Source organism: Zeus faber (genome assembly GCF_960531495.2).
Source record: "Zeus faber genome assembly, chromosome: 16".
NCBI classification, from domain to species: Eukaryota; Metazoa; Chordata; class Actinopteri; order Zeiformes; family Zeidae; genus Zeus; species Zeus faber.
In genome coordinates this window covers 25421209-25434559 of record NC_137202.1, presented here as the reverse complement: position 1 = coordinate 25434559, position 13351 = coordinate 25421209, and the positions used below count along the sequence as shown (strand labels likewise).

The 13351-nt window shown below is 45.7% G+C and overlaps 1 protein-coding gene across 2 annotated transcripts in view; it reads right to left on the bottom strand.

The window, feature by feature from the left end:
* Nucleotides 1–2945: 2945 nt before the first annotated feature.
* tasp1 (taspase, threonine aspartase, 1) overlaps nucleotides 2946–13351 on the bottom strand; it is a 36035-nt gene continuing 25629 nt past the window's right edge. For both annotated transcript variants that reach the window (XM_080016727.1, XM_080016726.1), the window contains exons 12-14: nucleotides 12067–12174; nucleotides 9769–9842; nucleotides 2946–4631 (exon numbers count right to left, since the gene is read on the bottom strand). In XM_080016727.1, the coding sequence (XP_079872853.1) occupies nucleotides 4539–4631; nucleotides 9769–9842; nucleotides 12067–12174 (275 nt within the window). In that variant the 3' untranslated portion in view covers nucleotides 2946–4538. The remainder of the gene's footprint in view (nucleotides 4632–9768; nucleotides 9843–12066; nucleotides 12175–13351) is intronic.

Genomic DNA, 13351 nt, shown 5'->3' with positions numbered 1-13351 from the left:
GGGTTTGGGGGGGGGGGGGTGGCTGCACAGCTGAATAAACAAGTCAAGCAGCTCTTGGACGGGCACAGCGCCTTGGTTAACCCCAGCGCCGCCACGGCAGCCCCCCCGAAAGATGTGCCGCCGCTAGCTCCGGCCGCACCATCTAGGTAAGAGCGGGACGCGCAGGAGGCCTGGAACACCGTGTTGACCTTGGACAGACTTGAGACGCGTTTCTGGTCGGACGCTGATTGTTTGCGGAGCACCGGCACCAGTTGCACCCCGAGTTCTCCACTACTTCGGGGGGCGTGAGGTCGTATCTCATCCTCAGTACGAGGGGGACGACAGAGGCCCCGGCGCACCGGAGCTCGCTAGGGCGGTCGACAGCGTACGTACCTCAGCCGGACGCTCGCGTGAGACGCTTCGACCGGCTTCATACGAAAGTCACTCAAGCACGTTTTTTCGACATCCGCTTTGCAGAAGCAATGGAAGTCATCGGAGTTAGAAAAGAAAGAGCGTCTCGGTATACGAAGGCACATATACAGTTGTATATACAGCTGTTGGACCGATTGGGTCCGACAGAGTCAGTCAAAGCCTTATCAAGCAGTCCCATTAGGTCTTGCACTCTGACTGGCCTGAAGTTATGACTCATTTACCACCGCTCATTTGAAGAGCTTTGCTTGCACGAGTGGTCTCAATTTGGGGGGCTTTGGCTATAACCCCTACTATTTACCGTAGCCCCCTGAAGTCGAGGCCAATGTTTTTGGCACCGCAGTGACCAAGACGGACGCCCGAGTGGATCACCTCGCCCGCTGTTTCACTGAGCGACCCCAGCGAACCTGTGGTCCCTCAATAAAGGGAAGCGTTAGGGGTCAAAACTGTATTCTTGCCTAATTTAAGCTGAAGGGAAAATAAGACACCGTAATATGAAATAGAAAGCAGTTATGTCACAATGCACGTTCTTATTCATTAGGGGATTTTTTTTTTAAATACTACATTGCAAGGCTGTTTCTTAAAAAGTGAGCAGTAGTATAGTAATAAAAAAAATTGGATTTTTTTTTTTTTTTAATAACTTCACAGATTACCACTTTAATGACACCTTTTGCAGAAAGAATACCAGCGTTTCTCAGCTGCTTAATATGCAAGTTGTGCTTGTAAAGGGATATTGTAGTTAATACTCTAATGTCTAAATATCCCTGAATAAGGCTTATTTGTGGTGAATTGGTTCACTATCTTGTTAAATTGGTTTATCTTTATTTGTGTTTCATTAATTGAGCAATATAATAGTAATGTTCTTAATATTAACTCAGATGGACCTGAGGGCCATTTTGTGGATACAGATTAGTCCTAATCTTAGACTAAATCTCACTTTTAATCCGGACTAAGTGAAATGGCCTTTCTAAGTCATGGTTTTAAATAGTCTTGGTCTGGACCTTTTAGTCTCACAAGTTTTCACTTGGTTTAAAAAAAAATCTGATTTCCAGAAGGAAGATCAGAGCTGATCCAGGTCTAAGTGAAGTCTTCAATTAAACCAGGACAGAGGCAGGTTTATTTTTGGATGAATGGGCGTGGCCTCCAGGTTGAGCTGGACTAAACCAGCGCCAAGACCAGACAAAGGGAGCGGACTAGTCCTTAATGACCTTAATCTAGGACTTCCTAGTCCTGAACTTATTCGTCTTAAATTGAGCAACGTCTCAGAAAGGCGTTTGTAAATTCAGGATTCATTTAAATAGGATTTGTTTAGTTCTGATTTAGACTAAACCCCATTGGTGGAACCGCCCCTTAGCGTTTCTGCAAACATTGAGGCAATTTTAACCAGACAAACAAAGCCAAACCATCTCATTTAATTCAGCCGGGTTGTTTCTCACAAGACTCGTGGCTTGTGGCCTGTAGAAGCAGAAGTCAAAATTTGGCTTGAGAATTTGCCTGAAAACAAGCTCCCTGACGGGACACACTCTTCTGCTCCGCTAGATAAATACTGTAAGGTGGCGAGGGGTGTGGTGGGGGAGCTGTGATTCAGTGTGACAGCAGCGCTCGGCATGTGAGGACAGCGGGCCGGGGCAGGCGGGCGGCGGGGCTCGCAGCCTTTCATCTTTATTTGCTCCACCGTCTGCTTTGCATTTGAGGGTCTAGCTAAGAGAGGGGCATTGGATACACCTTGAATGGCTCAGGGACCTCGGCCCCTCTTCTCTATCTTTTCTTTTTTTTTTTTTTTTTTTTTTCTAAAGGCCCTGGATCTATTTTCAAAGCTAAGCGGATCCAGGACAGAGTTGAGTGTGTGTGTGTGTGTGTGTGTGTGTGTGTGCTGGGGGGGGTGGTAATTTGGGCAGAGGGGCTCCTGTGCCCAATAGGACTGACGGGGGTCTCCCAACAGCACAGATTAGGTCTGATGAAAAGAAAGCGCATTGTCGCCCAATAGCCGGTAATCAAGCCGATGGAGAGGGGTGCGAGGGCGGGTCCGGGGGTGAGGGGGCGAGAGGGTGAGGGTGCACCTGTGCCCTCTTAGATGGACCCCAGATCAAACTGAGGTCGAACATCCAAATCCCTCTGACATGTCAGCTGCACTTTGCAGGGGGGTGACGGTGAATGACTTTGACATCTTTCACCTGAACGTGAACTCGCTGAGCATATTTATCGCCTCAAAGTATCTCCGTTGCGTGTTGCGTGCTTCTGAGGGGACTACTGCGGAGGAAAACCAGAGACAGATATAATTGTTTTAAATGAATAAAATACAAAAGAACAAATATTAAATAAAAGGAAACCACTGCTCCATTCCATTTGTAGAAATTCCCTTTGAACATTTTTTTTTTAATATATGTCCATATGTATGTATAATGTCTTCGACTGAAGACATACAGTATAAACTCCTATATATACAGTATATACACATCCAAACGTAAAAGGTAGACGACCATCAGGCCGAACACTCGGAGAAAGGGAGACAAAAAAAAGTGCTTTTGACACAGAAGTCATCATAGTTTTTTTATTTGCTTATCGAGCGCTGTAGAAAGCAGTGTACACGTTACCATTTCAATAGCTTATGCCATTTTTATATTAAATTTCAAGTAAAGATACAATTAGTTGTATTATAGCATTTCTTCCCCACAATCTAGCTTCTTATAACAAACTAAGATAGATAAACAGTCCAAAAAAAAAAGAAAAGCAAAACATAAGAGGTGTTCATTTCAGACCCTTATTCCTCTCAGCGCCATTAAATGGGCATTACAAATACGCATAAATTAATTTGTATCAATTCTTCCTCGCTCTCTTCACAAGAAAAATACGTGTTTCTGTCAACGCGACTGTACAAATATAAACAGTTGTTTTTTTTTTTTTGAAACGGCGACTAACAGTCATGTTTGGTGACGGTGGTTCAAAAGGCTGCTACCTGAGCACTGGAGTTTCAGCCTCTCGCCCGGAAGTGCATAGCTTCCATTTTTCTTTTCAATAGTCGACCAAATACCTGGCGGGGAACGGAAGGGGGCTTTGTGTCCAACTTTTAAACGTGCCGGCAAAGCAGTGAAATCCTAAGGCTGGTACGGTCGTTCAGTTCACTGTAATCGTAGCCAAGATAAAAACCTAAATAGGGCTGGGTATCCATTATTTGAAATTGTATTGATAGTATTGAAGAGCAAAACATACTGAGGTGTTCAATACTGAAGTTTGATACCCAAAGTAGTTGATCTCCTCAGCGTCTGTGAGCCAAAGACAAAACTAACTAACTACCGTAAGAGTCAACGCAAAACGCAAAGCAAAACACGACCTTCAACGGAGTACTTGCAATAGTGAAGGAAAAAATAAAATGGCTATCGAAAAAAAGGTGTTGTTAGGGAATCATTATGGAAGCTAGGGTATCCGTTTATGATGACACCCAGCCCTATGCATAGCAGATTAGTACGTTTCATGAAAGTATGCCAGCAAATAAACTGTTAAAATAATGGAAAAAAAAAAATCAAAAATATTGGTATTGTTGACCTTTAAATTTGAACGCTTGAATTCCACATTCAATACTAGTACAATTAGCACACATCCCACGACATGCATTCTGGCGACCTTTTGAAGGTCTTTGAACATCCAACTAAACAGACTAGCTTTTTATAGTAGCCACATCTATAGCGATAGAAAACATGGTTACCCACCCTGTTTTCCCAAAGTCATAGCTTATATACAATTGGAAGGACGGCGCTTTGGGCTTCTTAAAAAAAAGAAAAAAATGGGGGGAGGAGGTGGGTGGGGGGGGTGGGGGGGGTGAACATGGTTCATCAAGGCAAGGGTGCATCTAATCCAGGTGAGACTAGATTACCAGGGAGTCGGGGGAGTCGGGGTTGGCATAGAGTACATGCTGGAGGCAGGAAGAGACTCCCCTCCCCCCTCCTGGACACCTGTTAAAACAGCTAAAGCTTGTTACTACTTTTACGTCTGGCCTTGCTGGAGTGCTGCGCTGTAGAGGGCAAGGTGTGCACGCGTGCATGTTAATGTGTGTGTGTGTGTGTGTGTGCGTGCGTGCGTGCGATTGGCATTGGAGTATAGCTGAGGAGGCCCGCACGGAGGGCGGGACTGCCTCACTCTGCTGTTCCCATCAGTCGACACACGCCCCCCTCGATGGCCAGAGAGCGGCCCGGCACAGCGCCCGCAGGCAGTCGGGATATGTGAGTCTGCGGGGCGACAGAAAGGAGATCCACATAGTGACGTACGCAGAGAGCTACACAAAAGTACACACACTCGCCGGGGGGGGGTCCGTCCCCCCGGCCACAACCAACCTGATCCGGTTATTCGGGGTTTTATTGACATCCTTTGAAATACCAATAAAATGACGCAGCTTGGAATATGTGTATTATTCACTTAGTGGAGATCATGTAGAGAGAGAGAGGGAGAGAGAGAGAGAGGTTAGACGGCCAGGAAAGAAGGGGTGGGAGAAGAATGGGGGGGGGGCAGTTGAGTCTGGGAGAGCAAAACTTCCAGTCGGTGGAAGGTGGGGGTCTCTCCAGTAGCCAACGGCAGCAGTCCTACTCCTCCCACCGATGGACCTCCACCCTCAGGGCACGTATGGGAGAGTCAAATGAAGAGTCAAAAGTCCCTCTGACCAGGCAACACAATTGGCCAGGAATCGTCCGCCAGACGCGGGGGGGCTTCAAGGCTGAACTCTGGCCCCTGGCACCCGCAGGGCCGCTGTCACTTCCGTGGGACAACAGCCAGACAGGGCCGAGCACACATGGCAACACTCTCGGAGGATTTCATCCCTCCCGCGCCCTGTGTTATTCCTGTGTTTCTCATCTTCCCTTCATCTTGCCGGGAGTAGGGGTTAAAGAGGGGGCTCGTTCGGAGGGAAGACCCATCAGCGAGTCACAATCAACTGAGGGTGACCCGCTAAACGTTCTCCGTTTGATGTCGCTGCAACAGCGGGGATGGAGCTGGCCAAATTCACAGAGATTCCTGCGAGCCCCCGACGCACAGCTGAACATACTCAAAACTCATATTGTTTTGTTACAGAGCAGCTTTTGATGGTAATAACCTGACGCGCCCCAGTGCGTCCAGGATGGCAGGGACCTCGAGGTGTTCTGAAAGCTGAAAGACTCGAGGTCCAAACATGCTCTTGAAAAAGTGTGGCCTGCAGTGTTCTTTTTCTAAACTTGGATTGAACTTGGGACACTCATCTTTTGTCATAAAATAATTGAGCGAGTAATAAAAAGACGTTTAAAAGAGCTATTGTTTGGGCTACTGGTATTTACGACACGTACATTTTAGCGTCGGTGGCTCAGAAACTACATGAGAATTTGGAGTTTTTAATGATGCATTATGGGTCTTGGACTGGTGATTATGTGTCTTGGACTTGGACCCGGGATTGAGTGCTGGAGACTTGGCACTCAACTTAGACATGAATAAGGTGAGGCGAGGTGATTTGGACATGAGGTAAGGTGGACTTGGACTTGAGGAAATGTGACCGGACTTGGTCCAAGTCATCGTCTTGAAGTTGAGACCTGAGAGCTGCCCGTACTTGCGTTGGAACGACTTGAACTGTCCCCCTTTACTACCTCTGTCATAAGGATCTCTATCCCATGACAAAATCTAACTGCACTATGACAAAGAAACTCTACTAATGCTGCTTATTCCTATAGAACGTTTGGCTGACTGTGACTGATATACAGTTGCTTTGATGCTATAGACAAATGCACTTATTGTGAGTCCTTTTGGACAAACGCCTTCTAAATGGCTAAATGTAAATGTTGACAGTGGACCACATTGTCCATGAGCTCGTCTCAACATTACTGCTTTAATACAAAACTAATGACTGGGGGGGGGGGGGGGTCACTTGAATGGCTCTTCAACCCACCATCAACCCATACCGCCTCGCCGTACCATCACACCCCTCTTGCTCTTTGTCTAATTAACAAAGAATTCCTGCATCGGGACCTGAGAAACACTCGCCGTTGAGACAATGGTGCTGAATACTGTGGAGGAGGAAATGGCGGGGCCAAAATTAGGATTGCCAGATGTCTAAACAGAGAGACAGAGAACGGCACACACATTGCAAAACCTACAGCGAGTCTGTTGTCAGCTTGTTACCAACTTGACTGAAGTAACCACATGACAGGGTTGACGGAGGAGTCAAAACATAACGTGGAAAACAGCATTCCCTTTGTATCTGCTGGCAAAGAAAAATACAAATAAAATAAAAACACCCAACATGCTTTGGTGATATGAATGTCTTTGGGAGCAGCCCCACATTAACACCAGAGAGCAGGCGAGGGAATAAACATAGCATAACGACTACGCTGCTGCTTTCGTGTGGTTTTGCAGATCCTATCCTCAAGAAAAATAAAATAAAATAAAAAAAACAATCACATGCCATTTATTCTCCACGCGAGATGGGAAAACACAAACAAAATGTGCAGTAATAAAACGCACTTTGTGTAATGGACAAGCGCAGGCGGCAGCCAGGGAATTTGAATTGCACGCCATTTGAGGTCCTCGCAGCCCTTTTTCAGACACTTTGAAGGTGCCGCGAGGCTTTATAGTGGTAATGCTGTCCAGCAGGAGTGAACGATGGGATGGGCGATGTGCAGACAGGGAGAACTGCGCTCCTCACAACATCTGTCCAATCACGACGGGACTGTCAGACAAACGCCCCGATTAGCCTGGGCGACATTACCGCAGTTACTGCCCGAGTCAGGACGACGGGTCGGGGAGCCGTTAAAGTTTTGACAGCTGACAATATATTATTTTCGACTTTGCAGCGGGACTGGCGTGGTAACCGAGCGGGAAAAGGGGTAGAAACGTTGGTTCAGGAAAAAAAACAAAAAAAACAACAGAAAAAGGTTAAACCTTACGACTTTAAGTATGAAACAGGCTGCACATGGGAGACCGGCTACAGATGAGTGCTACAAATCCAGACTGACCTCTGTCCTAAATACTCCCGCTCTTCTGAGTAGAAGGCCTTTCATGTTCTTATCGCAGGAGCACGAGAGGAAGGAGGACCCCGGCGTACCAGAGTGCGGTGCCCCAGTGGGATGCCAGTAGGAATGGGAGGAATGTCTTTGGGATCGCAGCTTGGGCTACAGAGAGCGCTGCAAGCGACCCTTACAACCTGGCTAATTACATCCATGCAGCGACGTAAATAAGCCGTCTTTCATCAGGGGCGCTTTCATGAAACATCTTGTGAGCTTTGGCCTCGAGGTTTGACTTGCGCGTCCCCTTTCCTTAAGCATGCTGTGTTAAAATCACTTCAGGGATATACTTCGGTGTAGAGTTAATTAAAAATGGCAAACTGAGTTTTACCCCTATCTTGAAGTCTGCCATCTTAATGTCCGCTATCTTAATGGAAATTTTGAAACAAGCTCTCCCAACAAAGGCACTCAACATTTTATTTATTTTCTTCTAATGGTGATATTATTCACCAAGGTGCTCATAGTCTTTCTATAGTCAATGAGTTACACAAAGCAAACATTCACTGGAATGCACTGTTGGTTGCGCCCATATAACATATAAAGTATGTATGTATGTATGTATGTATGTATGTATGTATGTATGTGTGTGTGTGTGTGTGTGTGTGTGTGTGTGTGTGTGTGCGCACACGCGCACACAAGTCATGCTCCAAGGGTGTTTAAAGATTCAAGATTCAAGATTTAAGATTTTTTATTTGTCACATACATATACATACTTCCATACATATATGCAGTGAAATGTAATGCAACGCACCCGGTAATAGCACACAATATGTCCTAGGAAAAAATTAAAAATAAAATAAAATAAAAAGTAGAAAATTCCTTTCTAATAGACCGACTAACTGACTCCTAAAACGTAATACAGTAAGTGGAATACTTATAGAATAAGATAAAAATATAAAGAATAAAATACAATAAAAATAAATTGAAATAAAATGGAATAGATAGAAGGAATATGCCTATGTATATACAGATATGTGCATTTAAAGTGGCATGTGAATTAAAGTGGCCTGGATAAAAGGCCTGGATATGCAGATAAGCTAATTATATTTCGTAATATATTGTTAGCAATCTAACCAACAGTCTAGTCTTACGCTAATTGAAAAGAAAAAAAGTGTATAATTGGTCATTCAAAGGGACCACTGACTGGTATTCGAGTGGTATTAGGTGCTCTGCTCACCTTGGCACGGGCATGAAAGGGGAGCTTACGCACTCGCATTCCTTTGCTGGGCCCGAGACACAGAGTGCATTTAACCAATACGCAGATTGATACCGATATCCCCAGACTTGCGGCAAACCCCGTCTGTGTCCAACCCCGGGAGCAGGTAAGGTTAGAAGGGGGTGGAACGGAGACACGGGGACGCATACGGGCAGGGATAGGGAGGAAGAGGACGAGAGAGAGGCAGAGGAAGACTGAAACGGAACTGTGGATATATGTAGAGAGAGCGATATGGAGGGAGAGACTGGGGTCGGGGTGTACTTTGAAATCTGAACCGATCTTGGACTTCAGTGGCCTCTCTCTGCATACACGGTGACAGAGCTACATTAATGGAGGGAATCGGTTTCGGCCAGCACGCCACTCGGAGGGAGGCGATGTCACTCGGTCGGACATCACACAGTGTGATAATCGATGAAAAACCCAACAGGTGTTTTTTGAGTTCATGGAAAAAAAAATTCACAACAAAACTCCTGCTTATAAAGGCATTGCTTTCAGTTGCAAACACACACCAGGTATGCATTTTTGTTTCCCTCCAATCCCGGCACATTCCTTGCATGTGCATGTGGGCAATTAGCTGGTCCACAGAGTATAGCAAAATAACAGCTGGCCCAAGTCCAGCTCATTCCAGGCAATTGCATTTCCTATTTTGCCATTTGCCATTTTCATAAAAACCTGCCCCCATTGAGACCACATCGACGAAATCAGTGAGACTAATTAGACTAGCTTGTTTCTTCTATCACAATTTTCTCATTGAGAGGCATACGCAATTTTCCCATTAAGAGGCGTACGTCCCAGAAAATTTGGTGTAAAACCACCTTCAAAAAGGGCCCGGAGCAATAGTATGACTCAAACTGCGAGTCATAAAAAAAAAAAAAGGGGGAAAATTAAAAAAAAGGGGGCTCAGTCGAAATGCCAGAATTCACTTTAAGCCATTGGCACCAGTCGATTAAGTGTAATTATCGTTCATTTTGCAACATGTGATCCGCTACCCACAGTGATGCTGATGCCAGCTTGTAAACTTGATGATAAATATGGTTGCATGAGTGACAGCTGGCTATGTTTAGTGCATGAACCGTGAACCTCTTTAAAAGCTGTGCCACCGTGTTCGTACTGTTGGGGGGCTTGGCTCACCTTGGCTTTGCAGTCCTGGGCCGACATGTAACCGACGCACATGCTCTCCGTGGTGTGGCTCCATAGGAACTCCACTGCCAAAACACAAGAGGAAGGAAATAAGTGTTACATAGTCCAGGGGTTCCCAAACAAGGGTCTGTGAATCAATTGCAGATGATTTTTTAATAGATATACATAAAATTAAAAAAAAAAATACATAGCAGCCAAAAACACTGCAAAGAGGTGGGAGAAATGGAGTGCGGATTTAGTGAAGCAAAGGATGCCGGTCACCATCGCCCATTTTATCGGGGAGAGTCATTGCACTCCAACAGGTGGCAGGGCCCACCTCTGACTCTACAGATATATTGAGCGCATGTACCAATTGTGAATCATGAAAACATACAAAATGTGCTTGCGGCATCACTGCGGGGGAGAGTGGGATGGAGCTGGATGTGAAATATGATTACAGTTTAGTGCCAGAAGATATGGCAGAGACACCGTAGGCGCTGTTTAGACATGTAAATAAACACAGAGCCTTCTTCCAGAAATCCGATCTAGGATGGCTGAGGAAGCCAACTCTTTTCTTTCACAACACTGGCTGCACTACGGCAACAGCAACAATCACAGCACCCTGTCGTCTGGGAGAGGAGTGCAGTCCATCATTAGGCAAAACCCAGACCCTGTTGGATCTATTCCATGACTAATTTCAATTAGTTATTTTAGAAACAGTTTTCGGTTGAAGCTCAGAAGGTCAGAAAACGCTATGGCGGAGTTCGCAAGCTGGGGTGCCCAAGGGATGCACAAAGGAATTGCAGGGCGTTGGCAGTAAAATTGGTTTCTAATACATTAGTTGAGGTCTTTTTTCAAAACATATATACATACTCACCCTCACTGAGTGGGGTTCGATTTTTTTGTTATTAAGAGGAGTTCAAGGGAAATCCCTTTATTGATAAGGTTCAAATTTGTCCGGTAAAATCAATTATTTTCGGACACTGGACCGAGATTCACGACAGTGGTGTAAAAGTGCAATTGCACTCAGAAACTGTAGGGGCGCCAAATCCCAAATATAAAAGTTACATAGTGCCGCTTTAAATATTTTATTGGTTGTTTCCTTCTTATTTTCATGACCAAATTGAATATTATTGTTGTTTTAGTCTTTTAATAAGCAAACTACTGAGTTGTACACAATTTCAACAAAGTTTGTGTGTTGTGTTTCCAATACGCTCCAGCAGGACATTCAATCGGTCTCTTGGACCAAGTGATAAAAGCCTCAATGATTCATTGTCCTGCTTCTGAGCTACCAGCTCTGGAACCACCGTGTGTAAGCTTCACTTCATTCCCAGTTTAGCCACCATCTGGGATTCTCATTTCGACGCCGGAGAGCTGGAGGAGATTAATAGCTGTGCTGCCATGACAGGTTCTGATTTGAAAAGACTTAGAAGACAAGTTTCTATCTTGAGGCCTCGACCCAGAGTGCGCTGGGAGATAGACAACCTACCAAATGCCAGGTTTTGTAATATTCACGGTTTAGACGTTTGTGGCGGGAAAAAAATACCTTAGCGGAGGAAATCAGGAGATCCTGAGGTGGACATCAGGCATTGGATTTGGGAGGCAGATCAGATTAGTAAATTGATGAGGAGCTGCTTACTCATATAATCCCCCACCACCCACTGCCCCCATCACACGATGCAAAAGAGAAACCACAGGTGAGTCAGTGGTATTTGACCGCGCATCTGCATCTTGCCCGGCAGTTTCAATCCGCCTAATGTGTGGCAACAGTCAGTCAGCTTGAAGATGCGCCACCTACAGGGTGCCACAAGTCACTGGGTAAAGGGACACAACCCAGAGGTTGCGACAGGAGCTGCAGAGGGAGAATTAGAAGTTTTCCCAGGCACAGCGAGCAGGGAAATGGGATCCATCGGCACAATCGCCCCCCCGGTGAGCCGGTGAGCCGGTGTGCGGGGAAGCTCGACGCCACTTATCTGAAGATTAGCTGTGGATCCTGGAGTTGGGAGGTCTCTGTTTGAACCTGAGACCAGGGGTGTGAAACCGGAGCCTGATTGTGCGAGTTTAAAATGCAGACCACCCGCCGGGAAAACCACAGCCCACCCCCCGCCCCCACCCACCGCCGCCCTGCTCCCCCAGAGCCACCCCCACACTCACTCACTTATCCACACTATTTGGTGATGGATTTGTAAATAAGCACAGGCCTTTTTTCCACCCACTTCGGGTTGGCTTTGGGAAGGTCTGTGGGGGGGGGGGGGGGGGGGGTTGGGTTATTCTATGTAATTAGGTTTAAACTGAATAATAATTGCTTACCCAGCACGGCCTGGATGTCTTCAGACGACTGGGCCTCGACGCATCGGCAGCAGCGGAGCACAATTACTCCACCCAAAACAGAGTCCTCGCTGGCTAGAAAGGGGGAGCCTAGACACACAACCCACACAACATATTATAAATTGTCCACACTGATGAGTGTTAGCAATGCCTGTTGAAACGGCACAGAACACAACCTCTGTACTTTGGCCATGTGAAACGACTGTCTGACTGCATTTATGGGGGGACATACGGTAGGCTGTTGAGTTTACAAAAAAACTGCACAATCCAATGCACCGGGCAAGTTTTGAGTGATAGTTGGGGTGTGTACTGGTTGGTCCACACAGCGTGGTACACAACCCCGACGAAATGAACCTTTCAAAGAAAAATATATGGGTGAATGGCAGGTGAAGACTCCTTTAGTTGAACCTCAAAAGAGATGCTCTTCAGGGCGGTGGACCGTGATCCAAGAAAAGCTCATTGTCTGCTCAGCGAGACGGAATGAGGTTGGAGGGGGCTTAACTTGGATGATAGAAACAAAATGTCCGGAAACATCTAAACACTCCGCTAAATTACACCAATTGGACAATTCAATTCCTGCGCCATTGTTTCTTTTCTGCATTTCATGTTATTTTTGGTCCACTGCAGTAAGTAAGACCCCCCTGGTTCAACGAACTACGAAATAAATTTACTCTATCTTGGATCATTTTCGCAGAAAATTGAGGCATTTATACTAAATTTTAAGGGGCTCTTAAATTTCTCTTTGGTTTAAAGTTCCATAATAAATCTGAAAACGGCACACAATGTCGACACGCCAGGAGTTCAATTATTGCCACAATGTTCATCATTACAGCCATCAAGAACAATCAAGAGTAGACTCAATTTAATGGGTTTAGACCGTTTGAGGCCCTGTGGGTGTTTGGCGAGTGTATCTGCACCATGAGAGCCTGCTGTCGTATACAAATACTAGCTCTTCATACATCTGGCTGTGATTCTTATATGTGGACTGCAACACAGTGTTTCAGTCCATCGCATTCAGATGTAATGGGGTGGGGTTAAATTGACCGTATTTGGCCGGGTTACAGATAAACTTAACAACAACATCTCGTGAAAACAAACAGCATGGTCATTACGGAAAACATATTTCACGAACCGACTGCATTAAAATCGATGAGCTGGCCTGAGTGACCGAGGAGCTACCACATCTTAAGGCGCAGTCATCGTGGCCCCACTGACTAGGTCAGAATATATGTCGCTGAATTGAACTTAAAGTGAAGCCTTCAAAGAA